Source organism: Phaseolus vulgaris, chromosome 9 (assembly GCF_051622355.1).
Source record: "Phaseolus vulgaris cultivar YP4 chromosome 9, ASM5162235v1, whole genome shotgun sequence".
Lineage (NCBI taxonomy): Eukaryota > Viridiplantae > Streptophyta > Magnoliopsida > Fabales > Fabaceae > Phaseolus > Phaseolus vulgaris.
The window spans coordinates 13,779,153-13,801,351 of NC_143506.1; the positions used below are offsets into that span (position 1 = coordinate 13,779,153).

The 22,199-nt window shown below is 31.3% G+C and overlaps 2 protein-coding genes across 2 annotated transcripts; both read right to left on the minus strand.

The window, feature by feature from the left end:
* Nucleotides 1-3,114: 3,114 nt before the first annotated feature.
* Nucleotides 3,115-4,835, minus strand: LOC137822937 (putative acetyltransferase At3g50280). Its single transcript, XM_068627964.2, has one exon. The coding sequence runs from the start codon at nt 4,685-4,687 to the stop codon at nt 3,302-3,304; it is 1,386 nt and encodes a 461-aa protein (XP_068484065.1). The 5' UTR covers nt 4,688-4,835; the 3' UTR covers nt 3,115-3,301.
* Nucleotides 4,836-20,982: 16,147 nt separating this feature from the next.
* Nucleotides 20,983-22,199, minus strand: LOC150025177 (uncharacterized). Its single transcript, XM_090295655.1, has 3 exons — nt 21,799-22,199; nt 21,451-21,619; nt 20,983-21,351 (listed from the first exon to the last, which is right to left on the minus strand). Exons 1-3 carry the CDS (start codon nt 22,197-22,199, stop codon nt 20,983-20,985), a joined length of 939 nt encoding a protein of 312 aa, XP_090151781.1.

Below are 22,199 nucleotides of genomic sequence, written 5' to 3' on the forward strand. Positions count from 1 at the left end.
TAAATATTAAAAAAATGTATCTTAAATTTATTATATATTATAATATTATACACCAGTCATTAATTTTTTTTATCTTATATATTATAATATTACAAAACATATGAGAAATAGAAATCGTATTTCAAATATAAGATTTTTTTAATTTTATATATTATAATATTATAAAACGTATTCAACATTTTTTTTTATCAGCAATGAATAAATAAAATTAAAATGGATACTTCAGGGGTATCCCAACCTATATACAGAACCAGAAGTGGACTTCCTGTATCATCCACAAAAGAAACTCTCCTTTATGGTTGGAGCAGAACAACCATAAAGTGAGAAAACATACCCCAAAATATAACCAACAAGTTGTCTCAAAGCAACATTCATCTTTACCGACACCCCAAGAACCAAGGCCGCCTACATTCACCTCACCACACGACAAATTACCCGTGCAGGGAATAACTCGCCATGTAACTTACTCTGGTGAGCACTAAGTGCCGCGAGGAGCACAATCTCTGCAAAATCGCCTGCCACCAATGCTACTCGCCATGTATGCTCTGACCTAAGGAAACCCCGCTCTCGACGAGGATCCACTAGTGGAAATCCCCTCGTCGACGAGCGAGTTGTTCCCTTCATCTCATTGCTCGCGATGAGGTTTAACATACATCTTTATCGAACCAACACATCTGGACTTACTCACTTAAAGCTCCAACAACTTCAAATAAGCTTTCTGGAGAACCCGGCGATGTGTCTTCCTCGGCGATTTCCAGTTATCTGATCTTCTGTTCTTCAGATACGGTGATGATGCACAACTTCAGCGACCACCTACTACGCTTGCATGGAGATCGCTGCTTCATTGGCCGGCGATCATGTTGACCTTTGCATAACTTCGGCGACCTCCAATTAAACACATATGGAGAACACCGCTACACCGACCGGCGATCATTTTGACCTTTGCATAACTTCGACGACCACCGACTACACACGCATGGAGAACGCCGCTTCCTCGACCGACGATCATGTTGGCATTTGCATAACTTCGGCGACCACCGACTACGCACACACGGAGATCGCCGCTTCATCGACCACCGATTACACACATATGGATAACGTCGCTTCATCGATCGGCGATCATGTTGACAGGGATCACCGCTTCAACGATCAGCGATCATGTTGACCTTTGCATATCTTCGGCGACCACCGACTGCAATGGAGAATGCCGCTTCCTCAACCGGCGATCATGTTGGTATTTGCATAACTTCAGCGACCACCGACTACTCACGCATGGAGATCGCCGCTTCATCGACCGGCGATCATGTTGACCTTCCAACCCAAATTTGAACATCCAATCTTCACATTTAGGCACCTGCATAATCTCAGCCCCTGTCAGCGCCACACAAAGGAATTCTCCACCTATCCCTTTGCCCTGCTTTGCCAGTCTTATTACTGCACCTCAGAATTTCCTCTGTCATTCGTTCCAGCTTATTACAACCTCTCAATACATATGCCTGGATTCAAAGTCCAGTCTGCAAAAGAGTAATTAAAAGATTTAGTCCTATGTTTAAGCCAAGACCACGATTTAAGTTGAGTCATCTGCAGTATCTCTTCTACATCCACAACTCCCTGTTTGAACAGAATTGTGTTCCTTTGGTCCCATATACACCTCACAACAGCTGCCCAAATACCTTTCCAAACTTGATTCTGCTTAACACTTGCCTGACTACATTGAAAACTTTCAAAATGGTTCTTAATCTCATTATGTTGCACTAACGTAATTCCCAACCACCTTTGGCATATAGACCATACACGTTGTGCATATACGCATTCTATGAATAAATGCTTAGAGGATTCCTCCTCACTCCGACACAGTCCGCATTCAGTAGAAGTGACCTGCACTCCTCTTCTATATAGGCCTTCCCTTGTTGGAATTCTATCCAAAAGAACTCTCCAAGTTGTTGTCAGCACGCTTGGAAAAGCAGAAGCTTTCCAAAGAATATCAAAAACCTCCTGTTGTGTCCCATTCGCTTTCCTTGCTAGACATTTGTATGCTGAGTTCACTGAATATTTCTCTAGTTCCTCCTCCCCCCACACTCGGACGTCAAATATGTATCTCTTTACAGATGCCCTTGTAATACATTGGTGGAGACTTATCACCAATTCTGATTCCCACTCAAATCTATTCCTACTTCTTGTTGGCGATTTACCCATTAGAAAAAAATTTAACATGTTTTGAACTATGAAATAATTTAATTTATTTGTTTGGATTAGTTTGATATTATCATCTATATTTGTTTTATCATCTTATGATTATTATATTTATCAATTTTAATTATATTATAAAATTTAAATGTATATCGAAAGTAAATAATATTATGAAATCAAATTATTTAACAAAATTGAATAAATTATTACAAATATTAGAAATAAAATAAAATATTAAATATTTGTATTATGACCATTGTAATGGTTATTATAAATGTCATATTATACCGTATTAAGTGACATTTAAAACTATTGTTATTTACACTACCCACTATCAGAATTGCGACATTTATAACTAACATATATTACACGTTTAAAACCATCATTTTATACCAAATATATTTTATAGCGTCTGTCACAACAGTTCTTAATTAACCGTCACAATAAACTTTGTGGTGGCAAAAATGCTGACGGTACGCGGTATCGCCACACACGTATAATGTGGCAATAAATGTCAGGTTATACGAAAATAACCACCACTACCTACACCACTACAAATATTTGTAGTGAGTTGAAGAATAAACTCATAAAGATGTTTTTGAACAATAAAGATGTTTTAAGATATACTCTTAATTATATGTTTTGAACTGTTGAAGAATATTCATTGTGTATTTAGATAGTTCCGTGTCTGATTAGTTTGAGGTTTAATAAGTTACATATGGACGACTTCTTAGTATATAAATTTTATATATTATTATTACTTATGGTTGTTATAAGAATGTGAACAGACTGTCAAAACATTTTATTGTTAAACCAATCTGGGAATCAGGTTATAAAAATGATCTTGGTGAAGCATATATATCTTACTGATGCACGGGAACATTATTTCCCATAAAATATAGTATAAAACATACACAATGATCATTAAAAGAGTAATTAATCCGATTATTATTGACTTAAGCCTCGCAATGACGATCCCTTTCAATAATATTAATATTGCTTGGAAGATTAATGCATTCACTCATAAAGAATATTTCAGTTTTTCAAATGACATCCAGATAATCATAATTTACCTGTTAAACTGTCGCACACTGGGAACATTATTAGCAAACTAGCATAAGGGATTGATTACTGAAACTGCATTCATAAAGTCCATGTCTGATTCAAGAGAGGTCATTATATGTGGTAAAAGGCAGATTTCCAAATCGATGCTTCCCCCTCCTTCACGACCTGGAAATGATGTCACCTTCCCATCAAATTTGTTGGCATATCCACTTCTTACTGCTACTGCTTTCCCCATTCCAAACTCACTCCCATACATGTTGAACCTGGGTGAGCTACTTATCAACACAAGGTACGGCTCCAAGGGCTGACAAATTTTTCTGATCACCGGACACTGAAACCATTCTTGGATTGATTGCATCACCTCTTTGTCATTGTGTCTTGTAACAGCAAGGTGCAGCTTCCATGCAGCCCATCCTAGATCATTCTTAAGTAATTCCCCCACAGTCGTTTCCGCACTCAAACTATTAACCGAGTTTCCAAAGTATTCATGAGGCAGAGGCGGTTCCATTCTTGACCGATTGTTTGCAGATAGCGTGAAATTTGTTCTTTGCTCATATGGTAGGGAGCGTGCACGAATGATGGATCTCCAAACAAGTGCTGATAATGACTGGAACGAAGAGATTTTCGTGGTATTACTCTTGGACTCTGAGTTTGCCTTTGCTTTCAGTTTTGCTATAGACTCTGCTGAAAAGTGGAAGATTCTCTCTCTCAGCAAGGGCGCTTCAAATCTATTGATAAACTCGTCGTGATGTTTGAAAGGAAGATTGATTGGTGGACTGCAATTATTTGGAAACCAGCGGTTGTGAATAGGTTGGTGCAAAATGGGCACATCATTTTCTTGGCCCTGAGGTTCAGCTTGAAAGATCTTAGACCATGCATTGAAGAAATTCCAATACGAAGTGCCATCACCGACAGAGTGATTCATGGAACAACCTATAAAAACACCATCCACTAGTTCAGTGACTTGGATGGACAGCAGCGGCATGGTGTGACCGTCATGGTTGACTGCTTTGTGGTGGTCAAAGAATGAGTGAAAAATGGATGGGGTGTCAACTGGGGAGAGTATGTCAGATATGGTGACATCAAGAGTTGCATGAGTGAATCTAACTCCATCACTGTTGTTGCAATCAACGAATATAGCATAAGAAGGAGGGTTTTGGGTTTTGTGGGTGACAAGGCGACCAGACAGTGGATAGAAATGGGAGAGGGTGAGAGAAAGAGAGTGTTTAAGTTTGTCCAACAGATTTTGTATGAAATCATGTTGATGAACAAGGGTTTCAGGCTTCTTGAAGAGTAGACCCTTCTGGATATAGTGGATAGACAACATGGAAATATCCCAATGTGTTAAATGGCATGTTTCGTTTGACACTTCTGTTAAACCATGTGGTTTGACAAAGCATTCGGAAATGCGTCGAACGACAGGAGTAATCATGATTCAAATTTACTCACAAGTTTTGGTTTGTGTTGCAGATAGCTTAGAGATGTAGTAAGTGCTATGAATTTGTATGTACTGGTAACAGAGATGGTTGAGAGTTATAAATAAAAAAGTTTGAGTTTTGCTAGGAAACTTCTAACTAACATAACATAGGTAGCAAATACGTTTTTGAGTTTTGATACTAATGTGTGGCCAGAGTCTAGAATAATTTAATCTGATTTTTTACCATGCTGGCTTTATTTATTTTTTTTCTTTTTACTAAAATGGGTAAATTTAAAAGAAATTACAAATTTAGGTAAGTCGTGTTAATTCGGTACGACTTCGTATGCACAAATCGTTCGCCTTATCATACTGAAGTCGTGCCAATTTGGCACGACTTATGCCTTGTCATACTGAAGTCATGTCAATTTGGCACGACTTATATCCTATCATACTGAAGTCGTGCCAATTTAACACGACTTCTGTTACGTCATAATTTTTTTTATTTTTTTATTTTATTGTTTATATATTGGGTAGTAAGTTATGTAATGTTAAAAATTAATTTGATACATAATTTTCTAAGAGTGTTAGTTTTAAGGAACAAAAATTTGGATAATCGTGTATGGGTCATGTTTGACGGTAATGTAAGACAATAACTTGATTATTTGATTAATTAAAAAATGAAGAAAATTGTTATGAATTTGGAAAATAAATAGAGAATTATTGTTGTGAATTTGCAAAATAAATAGTTTGAGAAGTAATGATTTTACAGAACACGTAATGATGAGAAGAGATTAATTAGAACTAAACAAATTAGTAAGATTCACAAGATATAAAATAAAAATATAAAGTTGAACTAGAAGTAAATGATTTATGGGAAGATGAGCCACAATGTGGTTTTCGTATTTGTCGTCGAGGTCTTTGTGGAAGAGGATCATCAACGACATGTTCATCATCGTTATTATTGGCTTCATTATGAGATGCTGGTGAGGGCATTGTGGGTCGATAGTGCATGGATGATGTTGGATTATATGCAGAAAGATGGGTGAATGCAGAAGTTCCAAATATATTTGGTGGAGTGAAAAAAGTACCCGAAGGAGAAGGTTCATTTTCTTTATCTATGTATTTATTTATAACACTCTTAGAACATTCATTTTCTTTATCTATGTATTTATTCATTCAATTCAAATATGATTCATACACGATTATCCAATTTTTTGTTCCTTAAAATAACACTCTTAGAAAATTATGTATCAAATTAATTTTTAACATTACATAACTTATTACCCAATATATAAACAATAAAATAAAATAAAAACAAATTATGACGTGGCAGAAGTTGTGCCAAGTTGACACGACTTCAGTATGATAGGGCAGAAGTCGTGTCAAGTTGGCGCAACTTCACAGAGTCTTGTCTAATTGGGACGATTTGTGCATATGAAGTCGTGCCGAATTGGCACGACTTGCCTAAATTTGTAATTTTTTTTAAACGGACCCATTTTGATAAAAAACAAAAAAAAAATAACATCATAATGGTTAAAAACCTGATTTAATCCTATGTTTAAACTCAATCATTTTAGGAGCTATTTTTAATAATAAAATTAATTTTATGTTAACTAATATTTTTTACTAGACGTTAAATAATATTATAAAATGAATTATAAGTGACACACAAGAATTGATTGAAAGTTATATAATCGCGTGAGTCATATTATATAATTATTTTTCTAAGCATAAATAAAGTAATAAATACTCTTATTTGCTGTAGTTTATTATATAGATTATTGCTATAGCAATCCTGGAAATGTGACGTAAACGTTAGGGTAGAACAATGTAAAGTTAACTTTTTTATCTTGTTATATATTTTTAAAATACACACGCAAAAAATAATGTGTATTTTAGAAAATAACTATATACAATATTATGTGTATTACAATTTTTTTACAGATAACAAAACTATAAACTTGTAACCATTAAAATGAAAGTTTAAGTTTTATACACGTTAAAAGTTATTCTAAATATGATTTTTAAAATGTACTTAAAAATTGTTATTTTATCATATATATATATATATATATATAATATTCAATTTAATTATATCATTGAAGCCTTTCCAAATGAGAATAAAAAACTGAGAAAATAGAAAATTCGTGGAATGCCCATCTCTTTGCATTTTCCTCCTTTATCGTTTGGTTTTTGCTAATCATAATTAAAAAGGGTTTTCGTTATAACGAAGATAGAGCATATATGATTTTTAGTCATTGATTAAAATTTGAGAATTCATTTATAAGTTAAGGAAATAATTACAAATATTTCGTAATTGAATAACTAATCAAAGAGAGAGAAAGAAAGTGTCATAAAATGAAAATACACATGTTTATGTGAAAAAATATATATGCGTTATTCATATTATTGGTAGTTTTTCTAGAAATTAATTATATATACCATTATATAAAACAAATACATCTGCATTAATGAAAACTAATCAAAAACAAATTTTTCTTTGAATTCTTAGGAAAACCTCAAACTATCCCTCATTAGGGATCGAAAACTTTCAGGTAATTGACTTTTAAGCCGAGCAAAAAAAAAAGGGTTGAGTTTAAAAATGAACCAATACTCAAATCTGAATTGGAGAAATGGCTAAAATAAGATTCTTAAAGGAAAATCTATAGTTGCTGGATGTGCATAAAGTGATTCTATGTTAGTTAATATTTTAGTTTTATAAAAAAATGAAGTTGAAGATACGATATATTATTTTTGTTGACTGTGCCCATATACGATTCAGAAGTTGAGAATATCTTATTATTGTGGTAAAAAATGGCTAAAGACAATGTCTTTTTCTGTCATATGCAAAGAGATGCAATTAACCCATCCAACTTGTCAGCATCCATTGAGGAAGATTGGTAGGTGGAGTATCCATCTATTCTTCTTAATTTAACCATTCCATCGCTATTTGAACAAAACTCTGTTTATGATACCACAAAAAAGGTTTATTTTTATAATAAGCCACAAGTTTCAGTAACGCACCAACGGGGAGAAACACCTTTTCAGCCACCTAAATAGACTGCTAAAAAAGTTTCACCTACACTAAACTCTTTTCATTTATGTTTATTTATTCTCTTCAGTTAAAAAATTGCATGTCGGTGTAAAAGGAATCTAAACGATTAAAGTTTTTTTCTTTAATAGATACGTATGATCTATATCTCAACTTCTGGTCCGATTATTATTGTATTACTATAGTTCTGTTTTGCCCCAGATCACGCTATTGAATAAAATTGATACCATGGAAAGTTCTCTTTTGTGGTCAAAGAAGCAACTCGAGAAAAGTAGTTTCTTAAAAAATGTGACTTTACCATCACCTACACTTCAGTCATGTATGTACTCTGGTGGATTTGAGAGCGGATAAATCAAAAATATTATTTACATTTTGATCCAGGAATTTCAAAGAAAAGGGAGGACATGAAAGTAGAGGAAGATGGGGAGAGATGTGGATTGAGAAGGAGATTCGTGAAGAAGGGAAGGAGTGGTGTACATAACTGTTTTAAAGAAAAATTTTCATTATAATTGCTTTTTTTATATATTTTTTTTTTCGATTCTATTATTATTTAATATATCTTACTTTTTGTCATTTCATATAAATTATTTAAAAAATAAAATTATTTTTAAATTAATATTAATTTATAATTTTTATATGTTGACTCCTCATTCTTTCCTTAATTTCCTATTTTAGACTCTGTTTGGATTAAGGAGGGGATGTGTGAGGATTTGAGAGAGTGGATGTGTGAGGATGTGTGAGGATGTGTGAGGAAAATGTGAAGAGAGTGAGGGTGTTTGGATTCGGGTATGTTAGGGTGGATGTGTGAGAAAAGTTTATAGGAGTTTGTGAGTGATGTGATGGTTATGATGAAATTTTAATTTTTTTTAAAGGTGTGAATTGTTACTTTACAGATTAACCCTTGCCTATTAAAAAATTAATAATAAAATGAGTTGTTTTTGTTTAAAAATGAAAAACTTTCACACATTTCGTAAATTTAAAAATTATAATTAAAAAAATATATGTTAAATGTAAATATGTATAATATAAAAACTATAATTAGAAAAAAAAAAATATGTATTCAACAAATTAAATAAAAACAGAACTTCAAGTAATAAAATTGAAAAATAAATCAAATCTTATATAAATAAAAAGATATTATTTTTTAATATTAAAAACCCTCTAGAAATGAAAAATAAAAAATACTACAACAACAAAAATATAACGCAATTAACAATAGAAAAAATTTTCATAAAAAATTATAATAAAATAAATTATAACTCATAAACATAATAACTATATATAGAAATATATTAATATAAACATAACAAAAAAATAAAAACAGAATTTTAAATAATTTCTTTAAATATTAAACATATACTATAAAATTAAAAAATAAATCACATCTTATATAAATAAAAAATTACTATTTTTTAATATTAAAACACTTCACAATAAAGCAATCTAAAAAATACAACATAACAAAAATATAACTTAATTAACCATAGAAAAGGATTTCATAAAAAATAAGGATAAAAACGTATTAGTAGTATAATCCGATATAGTTCAATAATTAATTATTATTATTTTGTTTTATTAAATATTTGTGTTAGTTAAATTTATTTAATAACTAATATTTATAATAAAGTGTAGTTTTTATTAATAAATTATGTAAAAATACGTGAAAATATATTAATTATATTTTCAGTTTCTAATGAATAATTTAAGTTAGAATAAAATTATTTTAAGTGATGGATTGTTTTTAGGGATTTTTTTGTATTAAACAAATTAAATATTTAGTATAAAATAAAATGAAAAATGTTTAGTATAACCTTTTGGTGATGACCATGATCCAACCCAGGTAATATTTTCAATTTTAATTAGATATAGTATATTTTTTTCTTTAAAAAAAACTAAATTCAACCACATTTAATAAAATATCTTATTAGAACTTGAAAAATAGGTATCACCTGATCTACTCTAATAACTAATATATAAATGAAATATTTTATTTAACTATATTTTTTTTACACTGATTTATAATATTTTATAAAATAATAAACAAACTTAAAACTTCCTTAAAATTTATTATGATTTGTTTCTTCATTTTAAATATTATATATATATATATATATATTTTTTATTTTTTATTTTTTTTTAAACATTGTACAATAAATTTTTTAAAATACTAATACATTCCAATGAAGCATTGTGATACATTCAAATGAGGGTAAATTTGGAAATAAGGGATGCTGACATGGCCTTCCTTCTACATCTCTTCATTTTGTGTGTGTTTGGATTGGGGAGTGGATGTGTGAGGATTTGAGGGAGAGGATGTGAGAAGAAAGTGCGAAGAAAGTGAGGTTGTTTGGACTGGGGTATGTTAGAGTGGATGTGTGAGGAAAGTTTATGGGAGTTTGTGAGTGATATGATGGTTGTGAGGGAGTTTTACTTTTTTTTTAAATGGTTAAATGTAACTTTACAAATTTATCCATGTCTATTAAATTTTTTTAATAATGAAATGAGTTATTTTTGTTTAGAAGTAAACAACTTTCACATATTTCGTAGATTTAAAAATTAAAATTAGAATATATATATATATATATTAAATATAAATATATATAATTTAAAAATTATAATTAGAAAAAAAAATGTATGCAACAAATTAAATAAAAATATAAAACTTCAAATAATTTCTTAAAATATTGAACCTGCATTATAAAATTTGAAAATAAAAAAAAATAAAAATTAGATCTTATATAAATAAAAGATAATATTTTTTATTATTAAAAGTCATATAATAATAAAAAAACAAAAAAAAATACTAAAAAAATATAATGTAATTAATAATATAAAATAATTTCATAAAAAACTATTATCAAATAAATTACAAACTCATAAATATAATAATTATGAAAAATATATTAATATAAATGCAACAACAAATTAAATAAAAAAAAGAATTTTAAATAATTTCTTTAAATATTAAATATATACTATAAAATTAGAAGAAAAAAAATCACATCTTATATAAATAAATAAAATACTATGTTTTAATATTAAAAATCCTTGTAGATGAATGAGGGTAAATTCGTAAATAGCACATGCTAATGTGGCTTTCCCTCTAAATCTGTTCATTTTGAGGGGAGAGGATATTTACTACTGTTCACAGGTATATCCTCTCCTCCTCTTCCCTGCAAAACCTTGGATCCAAACCAGTGATATCCTCTCACTTCTTTCCTTGTGAACAGTACATCTATGGAAGCAAACAGAGCCTTTGAGGGGAGAGGATATTTACTGTTCACATGTATATCCTCTTTCACTTCCCTGCACATCCCTTGATCCAAACCATGGATATCCTCTCACATCCTTCCTCTTGAACAGTACATTCATGGAAGCAAACAGGGGGTTAAGGCAATAATAGGAAGAGATAGAGAGCATACTCTTACAAGTTTCCACACCAAATCTCAAAACCTACATTTTCAATTACTCTTTTCACTTTATTTCAAGCAACTATATTCTTTGGTAAAACCATTCTTTTGTATCTACCATCAAATGAATCCTAACCTTAACGTGAACATCATCACACTCTCCAATCCCAAAACTACCAATGGAAGAAGATAAAAAACTTGAAGAAGAAGAAAGACTCAAATCGGAGAAGAAAAAAAAAAGATTGTTTGATCAATTCATCATTTTTCTTTTACATGTTATTTTTTTGTTTTTCAATTTCGATTTATCCAAAATTATTTATGTATGTATATTAAATTTTTATTATAGTGAAAATTGAGTAAAAGAGAAAAATGCGGATTACACAGACGCAACCCGCGCCTGTGTTTTCGTTAATTTTTATAATAATTTTTAACTTTCACATTAAATTATTTCAATACTAAAAATTCATATCATATTAATGTATTACTAATGACATTTTATTGTGACTACATCCATATTTTTACAATTTGACATAAATATATATAATGTGTGTGGTGAATGTGTTTTGTATTGTGGGTATATGAATGAGTGTGGTGGGTGGGTGAATATATTGTGTTTCAAAATTTATATTTACAAAATATATTGAAGGGAATTTAAGTAAATTATGAAATTAAATATTTAATTTTTAATCTTTTTATATTTAGATCAATCACATCATTTATAAATTTTGTATTTATTTGCACTCACTTTTCCCTTTGCAAATCTTCTCAAAATCGCACTTTTGATTCCTTTTCCCTTTGCAAAACGTTCAATCGAAAACACAAGTAAAAACTCTCAAAATACCTCTCCAAAACACCCAATTGAAAAATCAGCAAAAATCCCTCAAAATTGACCTTTGCTTCCTTTTCCCTTTTCCCTTCGTAAAACGCCCAATTAAAAACACAAGAAAAACCACTCAAAATCTCACTGCAAAATACAAGTTAAACCCCTCCAAATGTCCAATCGAAAAAAAATCAAAATCCCTTAAAATCACACCTTTGCTCCTTCGAAAAACCTATCCTTTCACAAACTAAATTTTTTAAATTTACCAAATAAGTAACTAGCTCAATTCCCTATCTAGCACTATTTACACTTTTATTTCCCTATCTAACACTTTTTTGTTTTTATTTCCCTATCTAGCACCCTTTTGTTTTTATTTCCCTATCTAGCACCTTTTTATTTTTTATTTCCCTATCTAGCACCATTTAAAAAATAAATAAATAAAATAATAAAATATTAGTTTTTTGATAATTTTAATTTTGAATATATTAAAAAATAAGTATTTTTAATGTTTAAAATAGTTAGAAATATAATTAATGAATAAAGAAATGAGTTTTTACAAAATAAAAATAAAAAAGTAATAAATTAAAAATGTTTAGTTTAATTTTTTTTAAGAATGAATAAAATAAAAAATTAAACTCTACATCAACATAAAAGTTCAATCTATAAACATAAATTAGTATTTATTTTTATTATTATTGATGATGTAATCATGTTAATTTCAAGTAAAAAATACATAACATAATTATAAAAAAATCAAAGTCAATTAGTATTAATTAATATTGAACGCACAAATAATATTGAAGTGTCTATCTACCTTAAATGCAAAATCCTAAAAAAAACTAATGCAATTGCTACACTTAATGCTTAAAAATGAGAAGAAGAAAAATGTAAAAATAAACAAATATAGAAAATAAAAACAGCAACATTGCAACAGATCTTTCATGTTACGAAAGGCTATTTGATGAAACTCAGAAATGAAGAGTATTGGTCTGCATACACTGGTCAAATACTATGCCCAAGTCTCGACATAAAAATAACCTCAAAGGGGCGACCTAAGTCAAGTCGAATAATGAATGATATGGATATAAAAGAACAACATAATTGAACAAAAAAATGTTCATATTGTCAAGCACCAGGACACACAAAAAGAACATGTCCCAACATTATTGAATTATGCACTTCTCGTCATTAAATATGTTTCATTTCGCACAAACTATTTAATGTACCATTGAAAAAAATATTAAATGAATGATCATTTTTCATTTATTTTTCTTTTTATGATCAACATTTACTTATTTAGTATCGTCTTATATCTCTTATATTTATCTTGTTTGAATTTTTTTTTATATCTTATATATTTATCTTATTTTGTTTTGCCTTTATTTTACATCTTATATGTTTTTAGTTTTTTTTTTTTTTTGCCATTGTTTATTTATTTTTGTTTTTTGTTTTTATTTTATTATTGTTGTTTTTATTTTCTATACTTATTTATTTTTTGCATTTTTTTCTTCTCATTTTTAAGCATTAAGTGAGCATTTGCATTAGTTTTTTTTTTAGGATTTTTCATTTAGGGTAGACACTTCAATATTATTTGTGTGTCCACTATTAATTAATACTAATTGACTTTGATTCTTTTATAATTATGTCCTGTATTTCTTACTTGAAATTAACTTGATTACGTCATCAATAATAAAAATAAATACTAATTTATGTTTATAGATTCAACTTTTATGTTGTTGTAGGGTTTAATTTCTTATTTTCTTCATTCTTAAAAAAATAATTTTAAACTAAACATTTTTAATTTATTACTTTTTTATTTTTATTTTGTAAAAACTAATTTTTTTATTTATTAATTATATTTTTAATTATTTTAAACATTAAAAATACTTATTTTTTAATGCATTTAAAATTAAAATTATCAAAAAATAATAATTTATTATTTATTTATTTATTTTTGAAATGGTGCTAGATAGGAAAATAAAAAATAAAAAAGTGTTAGATAAGGAAATAAAAAAAAAAAAGTGTTAAAAAAGTGTTAGATAGAGAATTAACCCAAACAAGTACTGAAGTCCATCATCTAATTTTTTATTATTTTACGATCTAGGTGACAGTTTTGTGTTCTCACGCACCGTGTATTAGTTTTAGTTGTCAAATAATCGATATCCATTTTATTTATTACACTACCCAAAATATTAATATTTTAATTTAAAGTACTAATATATATTATTATATTATTAAAGTAGTTAGTTTTGTTTAGTTGTTTCAGGAGACTTTCTTTTAATCTATAGTATTTAAACTCTAAAAATTGTTTAAGTGCATTAAGTTCAGCATCATTGTCGTCAATGCCACGTTTTATTTTTTTATAGGTACTACAAATATAATTTTATAGAAGACAATTATATTCATATTATATTAACTATTACAGATAATACTGACATTAATTTTAAGCTGCCGGCTGGCATATTTTATTTTACTATATTCACGGAAGGCCTTTGAATATTTGACTTAATTTTTTTACCATAAATAATTGAAGTCTTAAACTTCTTGAGCGTGTAAATAATATTCACTTTATTTCAAAACTTTTCGGCCAAATGTGACCCAAATTGATTTTAAAATGTAAATTTTTTAAAAAAAAATATTTGTTGGTGTAAATTAGACTTGTACCGATTCCAACTTAAATTTGAATAGTCTGTATTTTCTTGAGAATTTTACATGTTATTTCATTGCATGTCATCTCCCTGCTATCCGTGCTACAGTGACATTATTGTTCTAGTATGAAAATAGTTTTTTTTTTTCAGAAATGGATAAGTCGTTAACACAGTCCAGTAATTTACACATTAAAATGTCAACCATGTTGGAGATTTAAAAAAAAGTTAAAAATCATATATACAAAATACAATTTCAATTAAAAATCGTACTTCATAAATACACTTTATAATATGATAATATATAAAATTGGAATCTTTTTTTGCAAAATCCAATTTTATTTGAAATTTTATTTCCCATATACATTTTGTAATATTATAATGTATTATAATATATAAAATAAAGAAAATTAAAACTTACAATTCGTTTATAATACTTTAATATATAATAATTTTAATATATTTTTTTTAATATTTAAATAAGTTTAACTTACTATTTATAACTTTTTTATATATAATTAAATAAAATAAGTTTTTTATAAAATATTTTTTAACTGGATAAGTTTCTATAAAATATTTTTTAACTAAATAAATTTTTATAAATATTTTATTATTATTTATAATTAAAGAATGGCTGAATTTTTTAAAAATAAATTTCTATTATATATAATTAAATATTTAAATACATTAACATTATTTTGAATTTTTAATAAAATTAATGATGTGGTACTTTAAAATTAAAATAAAGTAAGTTAATTATTTTAAAAGAATGATTAAAGTAAAATTAATTCATAATACAAAATTAAGTTAGTAAAATCTTAAATTTAAAATGCTAAAAAAAATCAGAATCTTTAACTGAAAAGCTAAAATGGAGAATGTCAACCAAAAACTTTAATTGTCATAGAAAGTGGAAAAATAGTACTATAGTTTACATTCTACTATTGTCGAAATGGACAATTTGTTGACCTTCATTCCTACACTAAGAGCACGCACTTGTTTGGCTTCGTTGGAAGTGGTTTATCCATTTCATTATGCATACGATATGTTATTGATCTGTCTAATTTCTTATGGTGCTTGCAGGGTCCAGGATGAAATTCATTCCAATATAAGTAGATCAATAATCTTGATTTCGAATTGGATGATATTCAACTTCTTAAGTCTTCAAAATATATTGTAAACTATAGATAAGATCAATGAATGTTGTTAATTGTAAATAACATGCCGAATAAACAACGATAACATAAGTACAAGAAAGTCGAAAAGCTTGAAACTCTCCACAATCACACACCAGTCATTAAGTTTTACTCTGTATGACATAGGTAGGCATCGTAGTTGAATAGTGGGTAGCTCTTAAACATCAAACTCTGAATTTTTTCTATTGTATAAAAACTAATTTTCTTTAATTATAAATAAAAAAAGTTATAAATAATAAATTAATCTTATCTAAATATTAAAAAAATGTATGTTAAAATTATTATATATTATAATATTCAGTCATTAATTTTTTTATCTTATATATTATAATATTACAAAACATATGAGAAATAAAAATCGTATTTCAAATATTAGATTTTTTTAAAATTTTATATATTATAATATTATAAAACGTATTCAACATGGTTGGCTACTTTTGGTTGGCGATTTACCCATTTTTAGAAAAAAAAAATTAACATGTTTTGAACTGTTGAAGAATATACTCTTAATTATAAAGATGTTTTTGAACAGTAAAGATGTTTTAAGATTTACTCTTAATTATATGTTTGACCTGTTGAAGAATATTCATTGTGTATTTAGATTTATAGTTTGATCCGTCTCTGATTAGTTTGAGGTTTACGACTTCTTAGGTTTTTTTTTATAGCAAAAAATTAATAAATTAAAATAAAAAAGGATATTTTTAAGGTATTCCAACTCTTATAAAAAACACGTTTCACTCACTAACACGTCTCACTCACTCAGAAAAGACTTTACTTGAAAAATCAGTACAGCCTAACTTTTTTATCTTTCCCTCCCCTGTTTTTGAAACAGATTAACCCTATAGCCAATACAATATAAAATCCAGAACACAAATAGCTTCAACACCTAGCTACACCAGCTTTACCCATGTATACAGGTGGGCCCTTATCCATCCCTTCCAAAGATGAAGTGGCAATGTAGTAAAGGAATTTTAAAACTTTAATGTTGTGTTTGTATCCGGGTGATTACTGTTCACCCAGATTGAAAAGGAAATAAATCTGATGTTTGTATCTGGGAGTTAGCGAGGATTAGGGGGCGAAGAAAAGCGAAGAATGGGTAAAAGGCTTCCCTGATGAGATGAGAAGATTTGGAGAGAAACTTTCTCATTTTACCATATTACCCATCCGTTCACCTAACCTATGTGTCATAGCTGCCTATGCCCGTGCCATGCAACTCCAATATTCTCTCCATTCTCACGCATGAGATTCCCTGCATAAACACAGCACAAACAGGGATTCGTACATGCTAGCAGTATCACACCTTATACCAAGTACATGCTAGCAGAACTTTATGCTCATAGTTTATAAATCATCCTTAGTCCATATTTCTATAACACCACTCCAGAATTCTCTATGGTCACAAACTGAAAAACATCACTTGCCTTGACCAATAGTAGCACCAGGATATTTGTTCTCATCAGAGTATTGTATTGCTTCCCTCACATGAACCAAGGCTGACATACTTGAAATACAGTTGTCTCCATCTACATCAGTGCACCAGAATATCCCTACAACCTTCACTTGGCAGTTCCTTTTCCTTATATTCCTGCTTCCTAGACATTGTTTTAGCAACTTAAATACTCAAATGAAAGAGAGCTCGAGCTCAGGCCAAAAGTGCTTCTTTATCGCTTTCAGCAGCTACATTCTTCTCCTCATGAAAGTCAATGACAAGAGCTTTGGGTTTTGGACAATGCTTGAGCAATTCCAATAGCTCAAACCATTTCATACTAAGCTTGAAACAGGTCAACTCAAGTTGAAGTAAATTCTAAAGATCAAATACAAGGTCTTCTTTATATATCTGCTCTTCTCTCCTTCTTAGAAGACTCTGCTGCATCAGATACCTCAGCAATATACAACTGCCACACACCAAATCAAAAAACCGAATGCTGCATAACAATGCTAAGTTCTTGGACATGGACCCCTATTTGGTCGTGCATCTACTCCTGTGGCTTCAGACACCACTTAGCTGCGATCTCAGCCATAGTTCTATCTTTATGCAAAAGAACTGCATAAGTTCCAAAATGCATTAAAGTTCCATAATACATATGTGACAACCAATCAAACTTCATCAAGACCTTCTCCACAACCTGTTTTGTTCCCTTGCATTAACAAGAAAAAGTGTAGTCTATGCAGAGATGTTATGATAAAGAGCCTATCAATTAAGCCATCTAAAAAACCAACACCATAAAAATGTCGTCAAACAACTAAGCAAGAAAGTCATAAAAATACAGGCAACATTGCAGGTTGAAGTTTTCACAATGTGACCCAAGTTTTCCTTAGCTTTGGCATTCAATACGCCAAATTCACCCAGGAAACATCCCTATGAACCATCACTACAACTTCTCCTTTCCCTTCACCTCAAGCTCCAAAGACCTCGCTTTTGAAGTTGCCATAATAAAAAACTCTCAGGGTTATGCAGCAAAATATTGAGATATACTTATACAGTTCCTTTTTGTCATAGCTCTTAGATCATCCTTGAGAAAAGCTACCACCCAATACTAGAGCACTAACTTCGGCACTGCCAACCAGCACCAAAACTGCTTTCACATACAGTCTGCCCTTAGCTTAAAGAAAGAATGCAGTCTGCCCTTAGCTTAAAGAAAGAATGCAGTTGAGAAGATATGACACCCAAAGTAAGAAAATTCAAAGATTTTAATCTTTCTTTTCATCCACGCCCATGCTTGTAGTTGTGCCGTACTAAAAATTTGCTCAGCATCCACCTTCTTGTCTTTAAAAACCACACCACTCCTATGATTCTAAATGCTCCATAATACCGCTACCCACACCCCTTTCCTGACCCGATTCCTTGACAAATTGAGTCAATTGTTGCTTCACATCTTTATGGTACACAGTACTAATGCCGACCCATTTGGCAGTCATCGACCAAACCTGGTAAGCTATCATGCACTCCCCAAAGAGATGGACAATCGATTCGTCTGCCTGATCGCAAAGTGGGCATAAGGAGAATGGTAGCATAATCCCTCTTCTCTGGAGGTTGGCTCGTGTTAGAATTTTACCTTTTAGAACCCTCCATGCCAGCATTAAAGCATTGGGAGTGACTTTAATATCCCAAAGGATATCTAATGCCTGGCAACTTTCAGTAGGTACTGAAGTAATCAAGGCTCGATATGCTGATTTAACTCAGAAACCACCTCCCTCTTCATCTACCCAAACAACCTTGTCTTGACCTCCTTGTTGCACTACTCCTACAATCAAATCTGTTTCCAACTTTAAAAGTTGCTCTTTTTCCCATTCGAAAAGCATTCTCCTCCATTGCATATTCCATTTCCACATGGAGTCTTCCCACACACCTAACTGTTGGATCCTCTTCTCTTTGTCTTCTGATAAGAGATAAAGCCTGTGGTATTTAAGTTTCAGAGGAGCATCTCCTAACCATAGATCTTCCCATAAGCGAATAACTTTTCCGTCCCCACCTTCCAAAGAACATGCTTATTGAACCAACTTCCTTTTTTATCTTCTTCACAAATATTACACACATCACGCCACCACCATGATTGATGAAGACTACTTTGGTCATTTCCTAGATACTTGGATGCAACAACCTCTCTCCACTTACCTATATTTTCCGCTTTCACTTTCCACATACATTTCGCGACCAGCGCTTTATTAAAGCTTCTAACATCCTTGATGCCCAAGCCCCCCTCTTTTTTGGTTTGCAACATGTTTTCCACCTTATCCAGGCTATTTTCCTTCCTTCACTACCCCAACTCCATAGGAATCTTCTTTGTAGACTTGTGATTTCTTTACACACTGATATCGGGGCCCTAAACAAGGAGAAGTAGAACAGAGGAATTGCAGTGAACACTGCTTTGATCAGACACACTCTTCCTGCAAAGGTAAGCCTTTTCCCTTTCCATACAGAAAGTTTCCTTCTAACTTTGTCAACAACCTCCTTCCAGAACTCTTTCTTTCTCGGGTTTCCCCCAACTATCACACCAAAATATTTGAACGGTATCGACATTTGAGCACAATTTAGCATATCAGCATAAACCTGGAGTTGCTGAGCTTGGAATCCTACTACACCTATCCTAGTCTTGTGGAAATTCACCCTTAAGCCTGACACTAATTCAAAGCATCTGAGGATTGTCTTCACCGTGAACATATTTTGAATTGAATCTTGACATACCATCAATGTGTCATCAGCAAACTGGAGCATAGAGACTTCTACCTGATTTACTCCAACTATAACCCCTTCCAACTTCTTTAGTCGCATAACACTCCTAACTAGACCCGCCAGACCTTCCACTACAACCAGGAAGAAAAAATGGGCAATCGGGTCCCCTTGCCTGAGGCCCCTAGAAGGATAGAATTCTCTAGATGGGCTTTCGTTAACCAAGACTGACACTGAGACAGATTCCAAGCATCATTTAATCCATCTAACCCATTTTTCACTGAAACCAAGTCTACTTAGCATGTAATACAAGAACTCCCATCGCACTGAATCGTAAGCCTTTTCATAATCTACCTTTATTACAATTCCTGACTTCTTTCCCTTATGGAGATCCTCCACCACTTCGTTGGCTAAAACAATACTTTCTAAAATACCCCTGTCCTTAAGAAAAGCAGATTGGGAACTATCAATAACTCTGGAAAGAACATTTTTCATTCTATTGGCTAAAACTTTAGAGATAATCTTGTAGATTACACCGACAAGGGATATGGGTTTGTATTCCTCTATACTCATAGGGTCATTAACCTTTGGCACTAAAGCGATGAAGGAGCAATTGCAACCCCTTGGAATTTTCCCAAAGTTTTCAAAACTTTCCACAGCTTGTAAAATCTCTTGCTTAATAATATCCCAGCATCCTTTAATGAAGTTAAAATTAAACCCGTCGGGCCCAGGCTTTTTGAACCTTCACACTGCCACATGGCCTCCCTTACCTCCTCCTCTGATATCTTTGTAGTCAACCTGTCATTTTTCTCTTGTGTGAGTTTAGGAAAATCCACGTTTCCTAACCTTACCTTGTGGTTTAAAGGCTCTGAAAAGCGTTTTTCAAAAAGTCTTTTGTCCTCCATTCTTACAACTTGTGGTTCCTCTTGCCACACTCCATCCACCTCCACACCTTTGATTTGATTCGACTTTCTCCTCCAAGTTAAAGATGAATGATAGAACTTAGTATTTGAATCTCCTTACATAATCCAATTGACCCTGGCTTTCTGCCTTAAAAGGGATTCAATTTTACTGTTCATAACCTTAAGATCACTTAAGAGCTGAACTATTTTCCTTCTTTCCCCCTCACACAGACTTAGTTCGGCATCCTTGATATCCAGCTCACCAATTTCGGCAATAACGTCTCTCTTCTTTGTGTAGATATTACCGAAGACTTGTGCATTCCAGATTTTCAGTTCATGTTTCAGCATTTTCAATTTTTCTTTGCACCTGACCATACCTTCTCCTTCTAACTTGTATGCACTCCACTTGGATTTAACTAAGTCCAAAAGGCCTTTCTCCTCGAGCCAAGAGTTTATAAATCTAAACGGCTTCGGCCCCCAATCCACCTTATTAGATTTCATAATAATTGCACAGTGATCTGAAACTTGTCTAATTTGAATGTGTTGTTTACTTTCTGGCCATATGTCAAGTCACTCCTGTGTAACCAACACTCTATCAAGTCTGCTCATAGCCGTTCCATTCGGTCTAAACCACGTGAATTTGATACCCACAAGTGGCATATCACAAAGCTGGTTCTTTTCAATGAACTCATTAAATCCTTTTATTTCTCTTTTGTACCTTCCACTACTAACACCTTTCCTCTCGTACATGGATCTTACAACATTGAAATCACCTATAAGACACCATGAATAACCAGCTTGAGCTTTGGCTATCCTCAACGTCGATAGCTTATCCCACAACTATTTCTTTCCTCCCACACGCAAGAAGAGTAGACATTAATTATTGCTACCTTTGAGCTAGTTTTTAAGTGCTGGCCAAACAACGCTATGTACCCATCCCCAACCTCTTGGCTCTCACACTTGAACCCTGATTTGTGCCACATAGATAAGATTCCTCCACCACCATTGTGACCTTCCTTGTGCACCCACTGAACTTCATTGTTGCCCCACAGTGAGAAACTCATAGCTTCCGAAAAAGAACTAGCTTTTCTCTCTTGTAAGCACAACATATCCAGTCCTTCCTTCTTAATTAAACCTTGAACATACTTCCACTTCCTTTTTCCTCCAACCCTCTTATATTTAAGGATCCTATTAACATTGATAACCTTGTTGATTCCTGCTCCAATCCTAAGGGTACAATCTCTAGCCTCCATGTTTTCAAGTTCATCAACAAAACCTTCCTGCTCCCCTTCAAGAGTAGCACCCAATTCCTTACCAAGTTCCCATATTGTCAT